This window comes from Lutjanus erythropterus, chromosome 22 (genome assembly GCF_056507025.1).
Source record: "Lutjanus erythropterus isolate fLutEry1 chromosome 22, fLutEry1.hap2, whole genome shotgun sequence".
NCBI classification, from domain to species: domain Eukaryota; kingdom Metazoa; phylum Chordata; class Actinopteri; order Lutjaniformes; family Lutjanidae; genus Lutjanus; species Lutjanus erythropterus.
This window is the reverse complement of record NC_139338.1, coordinates 24503311-24522520: the sequence shown is the minus strand read 5'-3', so window position 1 is coordinate 24522520 and position 19210 is coordinate 24503311. Positions and strand designations below refer to the sequence as shown.

Below are 19210 nucleotides of genomic sequence, written 5' to 3'. Positions count from 1 at the left end.
CTGTGTAAAGATACAGTGGAGTAAAGGCGTCCTGAGCAGAGAATGAAGTTACTCTCTCTGTGTGTTGAAATCACAGCTTCCCTGTTTTTTTGTTTTGAAAGTTGGCCCGGCTGTGCGTACATGTTTGTGGATGTGGGCATGACTTCTCCCGTGTCCGTTTTCAACATGACTGCCTGATAAGTAACTTTCTGTTTCTGAAAACATTTTAGGAGAGGGAGAAATAGAATTTTGATCCATATGTGATCAGCAACGGCTTAGTTTAACAGTTTGATCTGAGATTTGTGAGCAGCGTGGGTTAAGATTTATTTCTTTATTCCCAAACTTTATTTGTTAAACAAATCACCCATTTGTGGAGATTTACTGCTGGAAATTTTCAAAAGCAAAGCAAATAATTAATCAAATTTATTGCATTATATGTATGTATTTGGTTCAATAAATAAACAAATAAATACATATCTTTAAAATGTGTCATTTAATTTGGAGTAATGCCATCCATGATTTTCATATTTTTATTGATTTCCAATCACTTTTTAATTTTAAACGCACAATATATAAGTTATGCTGCTGGGGGTCTCTCTCACAATAACAAAAGACGTAGTTTAATGACATTGTGAAGTAGCGTGGGATCATGGGAGCTGTTTCTTCATTGCCGAACAGCCTCCACTGCTGATGAAAATCTATCTGACATGACATCCTGGAAGTTATAGCAACTAGTGGCGAGCAAGAAACGCATCGTTACCTTGAATAAATTATGTATTTCTCTGAGTTTGACCATTGCTGGAAACATTTGGGATAGTTTAACTACATAACTCAACAAAACAGATAACATATGTCTTACATTCTTTGAGATTTTAAGCTGAAATGTCAATATTGTAGCTTTAAATGAACTTTTTACTGTTAACAAACACATAATTGTTTACTATTTATCTTCATCCTAATATCATGGCTTGTTTCTTATCTTGTTATTTCAACAAATTAAACATTTTATATGCATGTACACTTTTTAATATATAATAATGAAGTGGTATCTGCTATTTGTATTGTATTTATAGCTTAAGTTTTCACTGTGGCATTAGTTCATTCTAAAATCAATAAGCACATTTGCCTTGCGGTGCAGTTTTGCATTTGAATTAACAGTAGACTGTAAACAACAGTAATATCCATCTAAACAGCACAAAGCAGATCATGTTTTTCTGAACATATAGTGACCTCGGATATCTGCGCAGCATGAGGAAGCGCAGACGCTCCTTGGCCTCGTCCAGAGAGTTGGGGGTCCGGTGGAGGGACTGGGAATCCAGGCTCTGCTCCAGACGGAAACACAATGACTGGATCTTAACCAGCAAGTCTGGTTTGTCCAGCTGGCCGATGGACAGCCAGTGGATCCCCCCGGGGAAACACTCTGCGGATGGAGGCGGGAGGCGGGGGAGAGACAAGACAGAAGTCAGAGAGGCATGAGGGAGAAGCTACTGAAGCTTTTACAGTTTTCTGAATGTTTTTTCCTCCCATAGTCTAATAACATGAGCTAATGGTGTCAACCGGTCAAAAATGATTCACCTTCGATGAGTCCGTGGTGTCTGACCGCCTCAGCAGCCAGGATGGATTTGCCAGAGCCAGCCATGCCGAAGATAGTAACCCAGCCAGGCTCCTTCAGCAGGCGGTAGAGTTTCTCCCTGACTCTGTTGACAAGCTCCGGTCTGCTGACGAACACCACGGGCCTCTGTGGCACGCCGCCTTCACTGAGGACTGTCTGGACTGTTAGAAAAACAGAAAAGGGATTAACAGGCAGGCCAGAGGGACAGATAACAATGTGTGAAAACTTTTCAACCTTCCATGTGGATAAAAATGACACTACTTAAAATTAAATATTAAGCTTTCCACATGTCAGACTACCTGTTAACAGCTACTTTTGTAACCCAACATGTCGAACCAAAACAGCAAAAACTCTTTTCTCCCCTCGGCTCCATTTTCTCACCATAAGGCGTGTAGCCGTCAGAGGAGCTCTTATGTGCATCAGGCAGCATACGCGGTAGGTCGTCGTGAAGCAGATTGGCCAGATCGTCGTATGCCTCCTTCACCAGGGCATTGTAGAAGGAGATGTAGGCCCGGTTGTCCTTCCTCAGCAGCAGCTCCAGCAGGGCCACAGCCTGATCCTTCCTGGTGGGCTGGACAGAGACAGCTATAAGAGACTTCATAATGTGCTTTTTACATTCCAATATTTTGAATATTCACACACAGCGAACTTGAACTGTGACGTTCAAAATCTAATTAGTTTGTGTGCAACTCCAAGTGGACATTTGTGCCAAATTTGAAAAAAAAAAAAATCCATCAAGGCATTCTTATTGCCAGAGGTATTCAAGAAAATCCTGTGTTTTACAGTTTGGGATTCTGCACTGGGAGCTTATCCAGAGCAAGTTAGTCAATTCTATTTATAGACAATAAAATAAAAAGTACAGTTACAGTCTGGAGTCTCAGGTGCAAAGGTCAGAGCCACAAAACAAAGACAATAAATGAAATATCCTCATGTTTCTTGGTGCTTTTAACACACATACTGCTAATTCTGCTTGAACATCCGCTAATATATAATGCATATTTGTCCATGTGTTCCTCAGACACCAAAATTAAATCATCATCAGGTCAAAAAAGAGCGTGAGCGAATTACTGAAAGACTCCGAGAGCAGCAGGTGAGAATTTAAAATGAGGAGAGTTTGAACTCAAAATGGAAAGATAAAGTGGCCGTAAATAAAAAAAAAAAAAAAAAGTATTTCTGATTCTAATTCTAATACACATAAAGACAGAGTGAATCAGGAGGACGGTGACTCACAACATACATGACAAAGTCCACGAGCAGGAAAAGATAAAGGAAACAGATTAATAAAATGATAGTACATACACTCTGAGAAATAAAGGTGCTAACTAGAACCATAAAGGGTTCTTCGCCTTGTCCCTATAGGAGGACCCTTTTAGTTCCTGATAGAACCTTTTATAAAGGGTCCATTTAGAAAGAGTTCAAACGTAGAACCCAACATAAAGGGCTAGACCTGGAACCATTTGTGAGGGGTTTCACCCAGAACCCTCTATGAGCCTTCTACGGCATAATGGGTCCATCCAGAACCCTCTTCAAGGGGTTGTATCTAGAACCTTTCCACCTTCTAAGGGTGCTACCAAGTGCTCACCCAGGGAACTGGAAAACAGTTTTATATTCCAAGGGCTTCACCCAAAACCCACCAAGAGTGCTCTAATGAGAACCTTTCTGTTCCAAGGGTTTCCTCTAGATCCCAATCAAGGGTTCCTCTGAGAAACCTTTTATATTCCACAGGTTTTCTCAAGAACCCAGCCACAGGGTTCCACAGAGGACCCTTTTATATAACGGTACAAAGAACACTTGATGAAAGAGTTCTTTCGGGATTTAAGGAAAGGGGGATTTAAGTGTTTTTCTTCATAATATTTGGTGAGTCAGTTTTGGAAAAAGAATAAAGTCAAAACTAAACTGAAGGAAGCAGGAACGAATCTCAGAAAACGTGTTACGTAACATTGGTTCCACCTGGTGAATCATTTCCCGCTCACACTCCCAGGTGAATCAGAGGCTCACCTGGGTCCTGATCTTCTCCTCCTCGTCCACAGTCAGCACGCCGTCACTGATCATGTGGTCCATCAGGAAGGACGGCTTCATGTCCTGCTCCAGTCGGTGGCGAAAGCGCAGCAGGCAGCTCCGCGCACCTTCTTCCAACGCCATCTCCGCACAGCACGCCAACCATGCAGGATCCTGGTGCTCTGCGAATTAATGAAGGAGATACACGGACGTTTGACGAACTTTAGTGATGTACATAATATGGCCATAAGTATGTGGACACCCAATGCCAAAAAACACATATTTGGGAGCTCACTATTGTCTAAAACAGCCCAAATTGGTGTTCAGAGGCAGGTGTGCTTTACGATTTTATGACAACCGTACATTATTAATGAAATATAACTATACAAAAGGTTATGAATTAATTTTTAATTTACTATATCAGTATTTTTTACGCACTCATTTCCCAACACAGAAGCTAATTCTAAAACATTACGTCAAAGTCAAAGCGAACCCCAATTTGCTCAACTGTGGGAATGAGAATGGGACACATCCAGGGCTGCAAATAAAAAATAATTTTTCAGTCAGTTACTCTAGTTGTTTGTTTTAAAATGTCAGAAAAATGGTGAAAAGTGTCAATCAGTGTTTTCCAAAAGAGTAAAGAAAACAGAAAATATTCACGTTAAGATGCTGAAATCAGAGAATTATGACATTTTTAAATTAAAAAATAACTCAAAAGGATTAGATGATTAACAAAATAGTTAGCAATTAATTTAATATTCGATAAATAATCAGTTAGCTCTAATCATTTAGTCTATAAAATGTACTGTCATAAATGACAAAGAAAAGCAACATAAGTGTTTGTGAGAGGAACGTCCGGGTATCACACAGTGGATAAGTTGTGTCCAGCACTTGTTTAAGACAGGAGCCTTTTCAGTTTTATAACATAAATTATTATTATTATTGTTTGCACACAGTAACTGCTGGGCTCTGTGGTCTGACTTAGAGACAGTAGATGTATTGTTTTCAATGCACTATGTCCTGCCTGTGTCAGTTATTTATTTTTTTTTAATTTACTGTCATTGGCTTACTCATCTGTGAAATCTGTGGCTGACTGTAAACCTCTCAATGTTAATAAAACATTTTTAAAAAATACAAAGAAAGAAAAGAAAAGCAGCAAATCTTCACATTTAAGAAGACATTATTTTCTGAAAAAAAAAAAAAAAGACTGAAACAACTAATCAATTATTAAAAAAAACAGCAGGCAACAAATTTGCTTTTGATTGAAGTGCCCCAAAATAGACAAAAGTATGTGGACAGATAAACAAATCTCACAAAGAGGAACAGGAAGATACTGAAAGTGAAATTACGAGACAAGTTTTTGACAGCTTGACACAGAGACCTTCCCAAAGCAAACAGAAGTGACATTTCATAGACTTTAAACGGTCTATGAATATTTTGTTCTAAAGTAATACAGTCAAAGTTACATAACTTAAATTTAGCTGGTTAATATAAGGTTTATTTATTCACTTCTTCTCCATAGCTTCTTCTGTCAATACAATGGTGTGTGTGTGAGTACCACAGCTGTATGTTCTATCAGTGGTGACTACAGATATATTTCTGACAGCTCTGGACTGCTTGTCACTGAATGTTTAAATGAATATAAATGCTACAAGTCAGAGCTAAATTTAACTCTGCTAGCATACTTTATGGCGACCTTTCGTCTTATCACTTACAGTAACGTTACTGACTGACATTCTGCTCATTTCAACACTTGTCTCGACAAGTTCACTCACTCAGCCCTCCAACAAAATGAAACAAAGAAAGTAAACGCCAGCAAATACTTACGAAAATCTTCTTTTACTTAGCGAGGAGGGTGTTTGTTGAACTGTGTGTGGCTGTAAAGTGAAGTCACGCTTTAAAGAGTCCAATGTGTTAAAAGCTGGTTAATTTCTGTGTTGTCGTTGTACTGCACGCCCAATTTTTGTAAGAGAGCTTCCGGATTCGCAAGAAAAACAACTACCCCGGCGAGAAGCGGCCAATTGCGTGGCGGCATTTAAACCACGTGACCGGTGAGGTCATGCATTTAAGGCATTTGTAACCAGGCAAACTGGTGGTGCTTTCACTGACTACTATTATGCTCGGAAATAAAATGGTTTACTCATTTTAATGCCGTTATATCAGGTAATGACAAACACAAATGATCTCATAAGAATATTTTTCATGTAATAATTAATCTGTGATTAATTTAACCAAATGTTGTTTTTCTTATAAATTCGTGACATAGGCTACACTAGTTTCAGCCTACAAAATATTATATTGAATGAAACGTCTCACTTTGTTTGCAAGTCGTAATGGCAAGATTTCCGGATTGCATTTAAAGGTAACATTGCTGCCTAGTGACAGCAAGAGATGAGAGCATTGTTGTTTATTCCTCACAGCACAGTGATGCACACTGATAATGCAATTATAAGTAGCCACAAACAGATTAACTGTATAATGCTGTGAACAAATCAGCTTGTTGTAAAGACAAGTAAACTTAGACTAGTAAAAGACAGCAATAAAAGTAAAAAAAAAATCTCTATGTATATTTTTTAAAGATGAGACTAAAATAATTAAATTAATTGCCTCACCTACACTGATATTGTAAATACAGATTCTGTACCAGTCTCCAGTACCAATTTTTGGGTGTTTTGTAGATGAAACCCTTACTTAAGAGCAACATATTAAATGCGAAACATATTGGAATTAACTGAAAAGTGGGTACCATGAGAGTGATAGCTTGTCATTTCCAGTTCAGTTCAGTTCAGTTCAGTTCAGTTCAGTTCAGTTCTGCAAACCAGACAGTCCAGTCATCTTCAGATTCCCCATGTTAAAACATGTCTGACATTTTTTTGCAAAATATATAGGACACATACTCTGGAAAGTTGTTAATCAGCTCCCAAGTCAGTGTTTGAAACCATCTAAAAAACACTTATGCAGGAAATCCTACAACCACAGTTCCACCGGAGGAGGGATGTTGCATAAAACGTAAACACAAACTGAATGCTGTGATTTGCATATCTATTTCAACTTGATTTCAAGAAATTTAATGTTATTTTTATGCTTTACACAACGTCCCAACATTACATGTCATCTTCTCAGAGCACTTCAAATCTGTCCTCAAATAAATCAAGATGTGGACAATTTTCTTTCTTTTCTTTTTTGTTTTATTATATTAACTGTGGTACACAAAAAAAGAACGACTTCCCACATATTCATGTAAACTTTCATGTAAAGTACTTAACTGCTTTTCTTTGTGCATCATTGGGGTCCTCTGGAAATTTTGGACACACTTTTAAGAGTTCAGCACCTTTCATTTCCCTCACATGTTCTAACAACCAACACAACAATACTGTAACAACTACAGTACCTCGAAATGTAACAAACATATCAACTGAATCAACATAACAAGGATTCCACTGGCAGAGAATAAGTAAAAGTATAGAACATACAACACGTGACACATACTCCAACAAGTTACTCAAGTAAATAGTAAAACGACTTAACGCCAACACAAAGCTACTCATGCAAACAACTTCTCTTTTTCTTAATTTGTAAAATCAAAACGTATTTCTACTTCTTTTTTTCTTTTTTTTTTTGCTGTATTGTAATATCAGTGGATTAAACAGAATACAGAGTTTAGTTCTCTGGCTGATAAAAAAAATAAAATGAGAACAATCAAAAGAACTAGTTCAATGGAAAAACAGCTGTCTTGTGTTTTATATAATTTGTTCAACTGTAGTTGTACTATATTGTCACCTGTGATAAGTATCTTGTTATAAAGAATCTGATATGCTACTCTGCTACTTTTCTTAATATATAAGATTCTTCCTCTTTGCTTCATAAAGCTTCATAGAGTTTTGCCCTTTTTCTCTCCACAGTAACAGGAGTTTGACACTACAGGGATCATTATTAGGTTCAGAAATGAGTCGCTAACACTGGTTTTCTGGTTTAAAGCTGTAAATGTTCACAGGAGAGCTCATTTTAGGGCATCTGCCACAAAGGAGGCAGGTCACATTAAATGTCACCTGCATGTTGCCTACACTGCAGTGCCTTCACTGCTACATGTAGTGATAAAAACTACATTTATAACCCACTAAAGGTAGCTCCAACTATTGGAGCACACTAGCCAAGCGAAGCAGTTATACTGCCAAGCTACTGTGGTACCCCCTCAGCTTTAGCTATGTCTAGTAGCAAAAAGACTCCTCGGACTACATGAGCCAAAGCTTGGTTTTAATTGGATGGGACGGATTCATGAGTGGCGTCCTGAGGAGAAGGAGGAGGGTTTGCTGCTGGTGGGCTGCTGCTGCCACTAAACAGCAGCTTCCTGATGATGTCCGAGTAGAAAGGTCCATAAACAAGCTTGTTGTAGTTGGCCAGGGAGACGAACTTTGCTCCTATGACAGCGAGTTCGGGTTTGATGGCGGTCAGGCCAGCTGGTACCTGTTCAAGTTTGAGCTGGGGTTTGGGATCGCAGATGAGTGCCATGAAGTACTGCTGCACACGATCCTCTGCAGGGAATCAAGGGAAAAAAGAGCAAAGGAAAGGTTAAGAAATGACTTATAAGTGGAAAATCGCTAGTTTAAAAGCACAAACATGTAAGGGATAATGTAAAGTGAGCAGGACATTATGGCACAATGATGCAGGAGTCTCAAATCATCCTGAGAGTTTATTTTGCCATAATGACCTGCTCACTGTATGTAATCCCACTTATTACATGACTACTTACTAAAAAAATCAATCATTTGGCATAAATATGACTAGTTTATCCTCACCAGTATGTAACAAACTCTTTTTTTTTCAGTGCCACTGAACATGGCTTTTGTTAAAACAAACTTGCCAGTATTGCGACATATCTAAAAGCCTTGTGATTTTGTAATTTTTGTAACTTCCTTGCCCCATACTCCAAATTACTATTGTTACATTCAGGAATCTTTCTGCTCTTGGTGGAGAAATGTATCACATAAAAAATAAAATGTAGACTAATCTGTACCACATGGAAAAACTATTTATACCCTTGTAAACTCTTGGTTACTTCCCAAACCTGTTTCCTTACTTTTACGTGTTCACTTTGCATGAACAGTAAGCATTTTAAGTCCCAATTTCATCAAACAAGGTTCCTAATTAGCAGCACTAATGAGGTCAGCAGGTATAAGTTAAGCAGAATGAAGTCTAAGGTGCAGCACGTTCTAACCAGCAATTTAAAAAAAAAAGGAAGAAGCGCAAAGCCTCTGCCTCTGTCTTACCAACGAGAGTGCGGATGGGATTGTCCTTCTGAGTGATGCTGCAGATCTGGCCTCTGAGGACGGCCTGCAGCGCTGGGGTCAGTGCCGGGTAGCTCCTCTCTGTTAGAGACTTGTTGAGCTCGCAGCAGATCTGAGCACTGACGCCCTCTAGTGCCTCTTCTAGGTTAAAGCTCCTACAGAGAGAAGGAGAGGAGAGTGATGTGAATAACCTGTGATAATCAGCTGTACGTTTGAATACAGATTGTGGGTTAGTCCAGATTTTTTGATGTGGGAATGTATGAGGAACTCATCCATAGTCAATGTATGACCTATAGTCAGGGTTTTCCTTTAAAATGGGTTTTAAAAAAAGGCAAACTTACGGGCGATGCATCCCATCCAGCAGCACACCGGTCATCCTCTTCAGGCGGTCGGACAGGGAGGGCAGACCCTGGATTGGCCCTCCGATGGTGCTGTAGACGATGAGCAGCACCTCGTTCACTGCCTGACACCGCTGCAGCTGACACTGAATCTCTTGCAGACGCATCTCATCAGTCATCCACGTCTAAAGGAGAACCAAAAAGGAAGAGACTTGAAAGAATAGTTTGAAAATTTGTGGAGGTATTGCAAAGCAGCCAGCCTGGCTCTGTCCGAAGGTGAGAAATACATCTTAAAACAAAACTAAATCCCACTAATCACACACACTAAGAAGACTCTGGAAAATCACTGCTTCCACCAATAAATACTTAAAGCATGTAATGACCCATAAGTCGAGATTCCAATCTGTTTAAATAAATGTGTATTTTGGATTCATCTTAACTCAGAAGAGAGAAGAAGAATAGATGATTTAAGAACCTTGTGGTTGGCTCAATGAAAGCTGATAATCCACTAAATAGAAGAAAATAATATGTTTATTTCACAAAATAATGGCTCCAGATATAAAAAAGGTTCTCTCTTTCAGTTACTTACACACTAAACACACTCACCTCAGGCAGCGGGCTCTCATCGTAGTCCCATGTGAGGATGTTGAGGATGGCAGTGTTGAGGACCTGAAAAGGTCCGGGCACCGCTTGCTGTCCTTTCCCCTGACCTTTAGTCTCCTCTGTGGGAACGATGGCCGTCAGCAGCTCCTCATGCGCCGACTTTATCCACGAGGTGGTGCGGTCCAGATTACCTGAGGAAGTTAACCAGTTATACTGAGGAGTTTGTTCTTAATGCACTTTAAGACAGATTGTTTATTCCACTGATCAAATATATGTCTTCACATGAGTAAATGTTCTTTTACAGGGTTTCTGCTGGTTTTAACAAGTTAAACTTAAAACTTTTCTAAACCATTTCATGACCATTACTGGCAAAATAAAGTACAAAGGATATGAAGGAAAATCAAAGTTCGAGATGTATTTGCAAAGTAAATGAATTAATTCACATTTAACATGAACATTCAAATGCTGTCAGGAAGTCGTTTACCAGAGTTGCAGGAGGAGGATGTTGCATTCAAATGGAACGGGATAAAACAAACCCACAGAGTGGCGGGACAGCAAAACGAAACACATATGACTCTATGCTGCTATGGCGATGTATTGTATAATAATAATTTATTGTGTGTATTATTTAAAGTAAATATTATAACAACATATGTGGCTGTAAAATGCTGCTTTCTCTAAATAGCGAATGCAGTCTTCATGTTTGGAAACGTCAGCCTCTCTTGTAACATCTTAGTACAATTTTAAGCTCTGGTCATATAGTTCCAGTTGTTGCAAATAACCAAAATAACCAGCTCGGACATGTTTTCTCCTTGTGTGAGGGGGCTACATCACATCCGGTTGTAAAGTCTGTCGTGGAGGACGGTAAAAAGTTAAAATATTTTAACTTGTGTTACCGCCGACGGTATTCTTTGCTGGCCTCATGTAATTTTACCATCCTTCTCTCATCCACTACGTAGATATAGAGTTTGCCGTCTACTGTCTGTCTGAATCTAAGTGACTGCAACATTAACGCTGTTGCAGAGTGGGTGGCGCTCGGGGCAGACATTGGTGCTGCTCCCATAATGAATACAGAACAATACTGGGTGATTTAAGTACTTGTGGAAACCCTGCATTATATGGCACATTACACATGTTGTAGCAGTGTCACCACACTGTATTAAAAGCTATGGAGAAAACTGTGTTCTTGTTCACTCACCATGGTTGTCCAGGAAGCTCTGAAACGTCGCTCTCTCGTATTCAACACCTTGGCCCTGCAGCACAAACCTCAGATTATCGATGTCATAGTTGACGGCGTCCATCCTCATCAGGTCCAGCACACGGAAGATCTCTCTGATGTGGAAAAAAGAAGAGCCACTGTGATTAAACCTACGACAAGGAGTTTTTAACTAGTTATGAAACCAACTCATTGTTACTGATGCCTCTATATGACTTACATAAGCAAATGAGACAATCAGTGAGAAGATTGGCAATTTTTATATCATCATTCCTGCTACGGGGTCAGATTCTTCTTGAAATCAGATGAAACAATTACATTTTCACCATCCAAAATTATAGTTTTGGGTTAGCCAGTTAAAAAGAAGCAGGGGAAGATTTTTATTTTGATAATTTTATGTTTGACATTATATTTTGTGGTTATGACAGTGTAAACACTATTGCCTTTGTCCACAGGGGCCTCCAAAATAAATACAATATGAAAATTGTAGGCACTTTAATTAGAAGAGACTAAAAAAATAAGAAAACAAAGTTTGTGTATTCTCACAGACAGACAATTCAATCTCTGGTAATAAGCATTTAAATGTTTTTAAATGCTTTAAGCCCTGATTGTGTGCTTACCTGAACAGTGTCACTATGTTATCCGTGTTTTGGCGGAGCTTCTTGATGTCCTCATCCCTAACCGGAGCACACAACTTGCCCATGGTGGTGATAACGTAAGCGGCAAGCCCCTGGATGTCTACAGCATCGTTGTCAGCCTGCTGACGAATCAGGTCCATGTCCAGCACCTCCGTGATCTGGGTCCTCATCCGATTGGCACCCGGGTTAAGCAATGACAGTAAGATCTGTCCAAAGAGGAAAATTATTTAATTAATCAGTGATCTGTGTGTACCAGTCATAAAGGAGACGATGGAGATAAACAGAACCAGATGAGTAACAAAATTTCAGAAGATCATTTAAATTGTTGCAAATAAACATCAAGAAAATGTGAGTGAGAGCATTAAAGGGATAGTTCAGATTTTTCTGAAGTGGGGTTGTATTACATACTTGTAGATAGTGTATTATTGCTGCAATCCACACAACTCAGAACTTGAAAATTTCCAATTTCTTACTAGAAAAAGTATAATGGAACGCTACGCAACGTCCGAGTTCCTTGCAAACTCAGGGCAAATACATCTAACCCGACGTCATGAAAAAGTTGTTATCTGACATCACACACATCATAAAACAATGACAGCAGCAACTGAAGTCTAAAATAATAGCTACTATGATTTAATAAAATCTGTTCTGCATGTAAATTGATGTCTTAGTGTTATGAGGTGTCATAACATAAAATGTTTAGTGGCATCTGTTATCTCATGGATTGTTTTCCCTCCTCTGTGTTGTTTATGAAATGAGGCTGGACTGATGAGCGTTAAAGTGAGCGCACACTCTGCAATTAAACACATCAATCTGCCACAGTCAGCCACGTTTTTTGCTTGCTTCAGGCGCTGCGCACCTGGAACGCTATGAGGTCAGAAGTTGGCAATTTCAACTAGGAAATTCTGATAACTACAGCAGGTGGTCGTTCACACGCCCCCAGTTTGGAGAAGTGAAGAACAATACCAGCATCTTGCTGTCAGACAGCCTTTTCCTACAGGACGCCACAGTTACATAAACCAGATACCACTCTCTCTCTCACGCAACCAAACTTCATTGTCAAAATCAGTAGTTTAACCTTGCAGAACATGGGAGTTGTTGCTCTACTGCTGCCTTGATCTGTTCGTTTGTGTCATTGTTTGACTGGTGAATCCAAATCAACCTTTTAAAACATTGAAGTCCCACAATAACACAAATAAACTAACTGATCGTGGCCACAGTAGACCAGCGACTCCCGTGTTCTATGAGTTAAAATGACCGATTTTGTCAATGGATTCTGGCTGAGCGACAGAGAGATTTTTGGGGTATATAATGGCAGCTTTTCCACCCAAAAAGGCTGTCTGACAGCAAAGAAAAGAGCTGAAAATATTCTAAATATTGCATAGATTTAAACTAATATTGATTTTTTAGATGGAGCTTTTTTTAAGTGGCTAAAATATGTTTTGCTGCTGACTCTGTCCTCAGCAGTACATTACCTAGCTTCCATAATGGTACTCCTTTTCTGCTTCTTCACACTCAGGGCGAGTTGACCAGCACCTACTAATACACTGACTATCAATAAGTACGTCACATAATCTCACTTCAAAAAATCTGAACTATCCCTTTAAAGTTATTTCTACAGGTCCAGTGAAGCTGTAAACATCAGATTGTGTGTGCTGACCTCTCTGATCTCCTCCAATAATCTGATGGCTTGGCCATACTCAGGCGGGTCGTCGTTCAGCTCGGACTCCAGGATGTCCCAGAAGGCCTTGTGGACGTTATCTCGAACTACCTTCCATAAACTAAAAAAAACAAAGAAATGGGGGATTTTGTTTAGCTGAGCATAAAAATGGACAATTGTGAAATGTGCTTTGGCTTGTGGCTTTGTTCTGCCACCTCTGCAAACACTGAGGGAAGAAAATCCAGCACTGTAACTAGTAAATAACAAACATTTCTTCTCCTCTCCTGCCCTCATCTTTCTTTGTCTCTGTTCTCTTCACTCTCTTGTTCAGTTCAGCAAGTTGTGATAAAGACAACAGAGACTGACAGCTTTTTAGATTAGTGTTGACATCTGGGTTCTTAATCATTTTTGGTGTTGATATCTGGATTCTTCACAATTTTTAGTGCTTATATCTGAGTTTTTAACCATTTTTAGCATTCATATCTGGCTTCTTGACCATTTTTTAGTGATATTTGATAAATTCCGTGTACCAGAAGAGAACCCATGCTGACACAGGGGAGAACATGCAAACTCTGCACTGAAAGCCCCTGCCACAATCTCCCCAGCTGGCTGTGCCAACCCCTACACCACTGTGCCACTCAACAGAAAACGGATGCTGAAAAATATGAATATGAAAATTATGACCCTCAATCACAGAGATGTAGGGCTGATTTGCAGGAGACTAATATTATCACATGACCTCTGTTTGGTGAAATATGGTGGGTGATTTGTGGTGGAATTTTTACTTTACAAATTACAGACATGGCAGATTCACACAGGATTAAGATCACAGATGACATCTGCATTATTACAAATTAAAAGACGTCCCCAGGCAATCATGTGAATAGGGCTTTATTTAATAATTCACCAGTGTTTTTTGCTTGATTCACTTGTAGTTTAGGCACAAATAATGGTGTCTCCTTGGATTTCTGCTGTCTTGTTTACCTTTGAAAAATCACACATCGGTGGCAACATATGACATAAGACTCACATTTTTTTTTAGTTATAAAAGTTCTCTTCCATCAGGTGCAGTTCTCTGCGGTATTTACATTCACTGATTATCCACAAAACACGGTGTGAACAACTGAGCACCCAGGATCTTTGTCATAGTATACCTGTTCTGAGGTAGGCTGTCAGCTGATTCCACATGGAAGTTGCGGTTCACAGTGATCTCATGGGCCAAGCGTAGATTAAGCAGGTCTTTGGCAGACTCCATGACTTCGTCCAGCATTAAGGTTTTGGGTGGGCTTGCTGTGGGAACCAAATATAGAGCAAGCTTTGTAAATGGGAGCTTAATGAAAGAAGTGAGAGCATAAAATCACATGTTAAAGTTGTATGATGATAGTGTTGTGGGCGGTTATTCCTGGAATGGAATGTGATTAAAGATAAAACACAGGCTCTGAAACTAAAATAAAGTACAAACAAAGTGAAGTCTGGGACAGTGCAGAAGCCAAACAACTTGTAGCCTCTCCTAAGAAAGGATCATGGACACAGAAGTGTCAACAGAAGGTCAGAGGTTGACTCACAGGAGGGTGTGCAATGCTTGCTGGAGCAGTCGCTCGTGAAGCTTTCGCGGGAACAGTCCAGGTCGCTGGTCGATGTCATGCTGTTGCAGCACTCTGATGACGACTCCACATCGCTGCCCTGGTCGTCACCGCTGGATGTGGAGGCAGGTCGCTCGTCGTTTAGAGGCATCTTGGGTTACCACTGTGCGTAAGAAGTTGGTTATAACTTCACAAAAAAAACCCACTGAATTTCATAACAAGACATTTAACTCAATCTGTTCAGCAAGTCATAAGTTAATAGGTATTTAATGAATGTAACAATATATCGAATATCACAAACAACAGTAAAAGATCTCTGCTATTCGTTGTCTGGTAATATCCTGTATTTTCATCATCAGCACAAGTCCCACAAAAAGACCAAAACCAAAAATGACTTATCTTACTAACAACTAATATCTGTGTGTGTTTTTTTGTTCTGTTGTCTGCAACAAATTTTAGAATTCTAGCACTTTTTATTACTCATGTGTTGCTTCTTCCTAAAGTATTATGTCATGATACAAAGCTGTAATGGATTATATGCTTTCACTGAGGATAAAAATAAAGTTTCAAAAAACAACAACAACAGTATTTCATACTTGTACAGTATACTCCTGTTTGAGTAGCATCTGCTAAAACTAAAGTGTCCAGCTGTTTTGGGGAATTCCTTTGCTTTTTTTTTTCCAACAAACAAACAAAGGGGCTTGGGGCTGTGAGTCACAGACAAAGAGACTGTTGTTTTTGTCTTTTCCTGGGATCGCTGGCAATAACAAAACTATCAAATGGAAAAAAAATACAGGTTAAGTAAGGTTTACCTTAGTTTTATCTGTATTTGTGTTTCAGTGAAGCAGAGTCAGTGAGGAAGCATTCATTTTTCACTTAAGCAATAGTTTCTGTTGCCAAGGCAGAGTGTAACAAAAACACCAGTCACACTCAATAAAACAGCTGGCAGGCCTGTCTCCATGGAAATGGGTAGCTGCCTTGTTGCACAGCTTTGAATATCAATGTCAACATCTTATTATCCTAATATTAAACTCACTGGCGGTGCATGAAGTCATTCACTGGAAAAAACACTGCGTTGATTCAGGGTGTGTTTATCGCCACAAGGGTTGACAAAGTCAGGACACAAACAGAACGCACGTTAAACAGCACCTTGTATTCCTTGAGGATAAAAGGGACGCTGTGCCGGGCCTATCTGACATCAAATGTGTCTCCAGGGCAACATGTGACAACAGAAGGGCTTCTAAACTGTCCAAATGATCCTGTTACACCTGTCCCTGTGTCGTCTTTTATCCAGACAAATAAACATTAGTGTAACAAAGGAAGGAAACGTTTGTGAGTGAAGAAAGAAAAGTACGAGCTAACGCCAAACTGAGTCAGAAATTCAAACTACAATATGCAAGTTGTGCCTCGAGGGATCTGTCTCACATTAAAACAATATTACAAGATGTAGTTTGATGACATCTAAAGTAGGGCTAAGCAATATACATCATGATATAGTGGACACAGTTTCTCCAAAATAACTTACAGTAAATTCAAAAATAGTGCAAACATATAATTGTCTTAAATATGAGGCATTGTTGTAGATTTAACCACCCAACAGTATATTAAGTAGTTAAAAAGAGCTCAACCTTAAACATCTACAGCAATAAAATGAAACATAGGTCCAAAAACACCATATATAATAGTAAAACACTGAGAGGGACCAACTTTTGTCACCTCAACTTTTGTTCATATCATTACAAACATAAACAAATACCACTTGGCAAAATAAAACCATACAAATGTAACTTAATTACTGTAACACCTTTGATAAAGTCGGACTCTGCTTTTCTAATATTATCTGAGACATACAGTGCTGGTAGGGTGACCCTTGGGTGTTCCTGTCCCTGCTCTCAGTTATCTACTGCCAAAAATGAATGCACACTCCCTCACTTGCTCGCTCTTTTGGTTTAAAGATAGCTCAGAGGGGTGAGGGTGGGTGGGTGTGGGGAGAGTGTGTGACTTCCATGTACCCGTGCTCATTCATTACATCATCTGCTAGACTTGACAGCTAGGTCACAGACACGCAGCAGGCCAATTTTCAGAGATTATCCTGAGCGATGGGAGCAGGGCAGTCCAGAAAACTGATTACGGATTACGTCCACTCTGTCATCTGCTGCTTCATTATGAGGAATCCTCTTTAAGTAGTCTGAATGTTAGGTAAAAATAAAATGCAAAATGTTGTTGATCAAACAAGAGACCAGGAACTGATACTGGACTTTTGGGGCCAATGACAATACCAAGATTAGGGAGTAAAAGGAAAGTGGATACCGATATATCAGGCAATATTTTTTACATCTATATATAAAATCCAAAATGACATCAGGGCGATGAAACAGGAGACTTTCACAGGTATTTTTAATAATGGTTAGGGCTGGGAAATGAAATGTTAGACCTAAATATTTGACTCGGGCTGCAACTAACAATTCTATTAATTATAGATTAATCTCTCCATTAGTTTGTTGATTAATTGATTAGTTGTTTGGTTCATAAAACATCAGAGAGTGTTGAAAAAATGTCAATCATTGTTTCCCAAAGCCCATGGTGACATCCTCAAAATGTCTTTTGTCCACAACCTAAAGTTATTCAGTCATGCAGAGCTACAAGATGACTCAAAATTATAGTTGACAACTAATCCATTATCACCTACTCGTTGTAGCTTCACATTTGACATGCATGAACATGTTTAGAGAATGGATTTAGAACAGTTGGGAAGGTGTTGACTGATTTGAAATACACTGCAGACTGTCAAATACTGCACTAGAACCCAGGGTGCTGGCAACAATATATCTGCATGCATGTTTACAATTTTCCCAGGTGTTTTGGATGAATATTATAGGAGCAAAAACGTTAGCAAGCATGGGGAATGACGTTTCTTTGTGTATAGATCGCCTCGTGCAGGCTACGTACTGTTACAGTAAATCATGAAGAGACAAAGGCAGGCTTCTGAGATCCAGATTTGACTGCAGTGTAATGTAAACAAAGCAGCGGATCAGGGAGGCTGGGCTAACCACACGGGGAGTGTCGCTATTGGCTGCAGCTCCCTGTCTCTCAGCCCTACATGGAAAATGTCTGGTTCCATTGCTATGCACATGGATAAAATAACATCCACACACGCGTAAGAAGTGGGTACACGTGATCTGAGCTGCAGACCAAAACAAGAACTCCATGCTCTAGTACATTTAATTTCTGTATCCACGCCAGAGCCCAGACACACAGCGCAGTGGGACTACTATGCTCTTACTGCAACAGATATTTGTAGGAGATACTAACTTTGAGACTCACTGTTGACTGCATTAACACGGTAGTCTTTGTTACTTGACCAAAAGCTCTGGCTATGACAACCGAATATAAATCATGAAACTGATTTTTCTACACAGCAACTGTAACTAGCTAACGTCACTTCGACACTAACGTTAACATGCTAGTTAAGCTAGCTAACAAGTTAGTTCTAGTTGTTACCTTCGAAGACGGTACCCAAGTTTCCGCTCCACAACAAAGCCAAACTCAGAAGTTGCCGACAGCACCATCCGAATAACTCACAGTTTCAAACAGAATGAAATGTACGGATCAAAGGCGACTTTTACCTCATTCAAGTCTCCGGAAAGGGAGACTGTCACCAAAAATAGCTCAGCTCTGAAGGATAAATTCGTTGTTGTTCTGTTCAGTTCGTCGCTCAGTTTAAAGGTCCTTCTTTACCCTAGCTGGCTCCGAGGACAAACAGGCGAAACCATTTCATACACAGGGGTGTTCAACGGTCACGCGAGGGCGACCACAAGGTTGATGATTTAAAAAAATCCAGTGTTTCGGTACAAATGTAAGTTTAAAGTGGGTATACACAAAACTAAACGTACATATTTGCTACGGGAAGGGCAAGATAACGCAATTTCTTTTACACTGTACCACCATTTTGGTACGCTCCGCTCTGATTCAGTTTTTTTTTCTGTCCTGAGACCTGATCTCGTGAGAGTGATCACTGAAACCCAAACCATGATGTTTGTTTTAACTCTAATGAAGTGTTTTTTTTTTTGTTTTTTTGTCCCTAAATCAACCCAGAGCTTGAACACACAGCGTCCTCACATTATAAGACATGATTAGTGCGTACAACGTGCTCAATGAAGAAACAAAACATACAAATCACGCGAGACTTTCGCAAACCTAAGGTTCCTGTCAAGACCCCCTTCACCGAACATTATGAATTATTATGGACAGAAATTGAATGCAAATTGTTTTACTCATTCCATAGAAATCAAATCAAG

At 39.5% G+C, this 19210-nt stretch overlaps 2 protein-coding genes across 2 annotated transcripts in view; both read right to left on the bottom strand.

Annotated features, from left to right (window-relative positions):
• The window catches only part of apaf1 (apoptotic peptidase activating factor 1), a 54732-nt gene extending 50967 nt beyond the window's left edge, over nucleotides 1-3765 (bottom strand). The window contains exons 1-4 of the mRNA XM_084710804.1: nucleotides 3590-3765; nucleotides 1973-2162; nucleotides 1555-1752; nucleotides 1210-1399 (exon numbers count right to left, since the gene is read on the bottom strand). Coding sequence (XP_084566930.1) covers nucleotides 1210-1399; nucleotides 1555-1752; nucleotides 1973-2162; nucleotides 3590-3733 — 722 coding nt within the window. The 5' untranslated portion in view covers nucleotides 3734-3765. The remainder of the gene's footprint in view (nucleotides 1-1209; nucleotides 1400-1554; nucleotides 1753-1972; nucleotides 2163-3589) is intronic.
• A 3711-nt stretch (nucleotides 3766-7476) lies between these two features.
• tcp11l2 (t-complex 11, testis-specific-like 2) lies at nucleotides 7477-18680 on the bottom strand. The gene is made up of 10 exons (XM_084711085.1): nucleotides 18539-18680; nucleotides 14895-15075; nucleotides 14484-14619; nucleotides 13330-13450; nucleotides 11652-11875; nucleotides 11014-11147; nucleotides 9819-10006; nucleotides 9216-9397; nucleotides 8857-9029; nucleotides 7477-8121 (listed from the first exon to the last, which is right to left on the bottom strand). The coding sequence occupies exons 2-10, from the start codon at nucleotides 15061-15063 to the stop codon at nucleotides 7844-7846; spliced, it is 1605 nt and encodes a 534-aa protein (XP_084567211.1). The 5' UTR covers nucleotides 15064-15075; nucleotides 18539-18680; the 3' UTR covers nucleotides 7477-7843.
• Nucleotides 18681-19210: the final 530 nt, after the last annotated feature.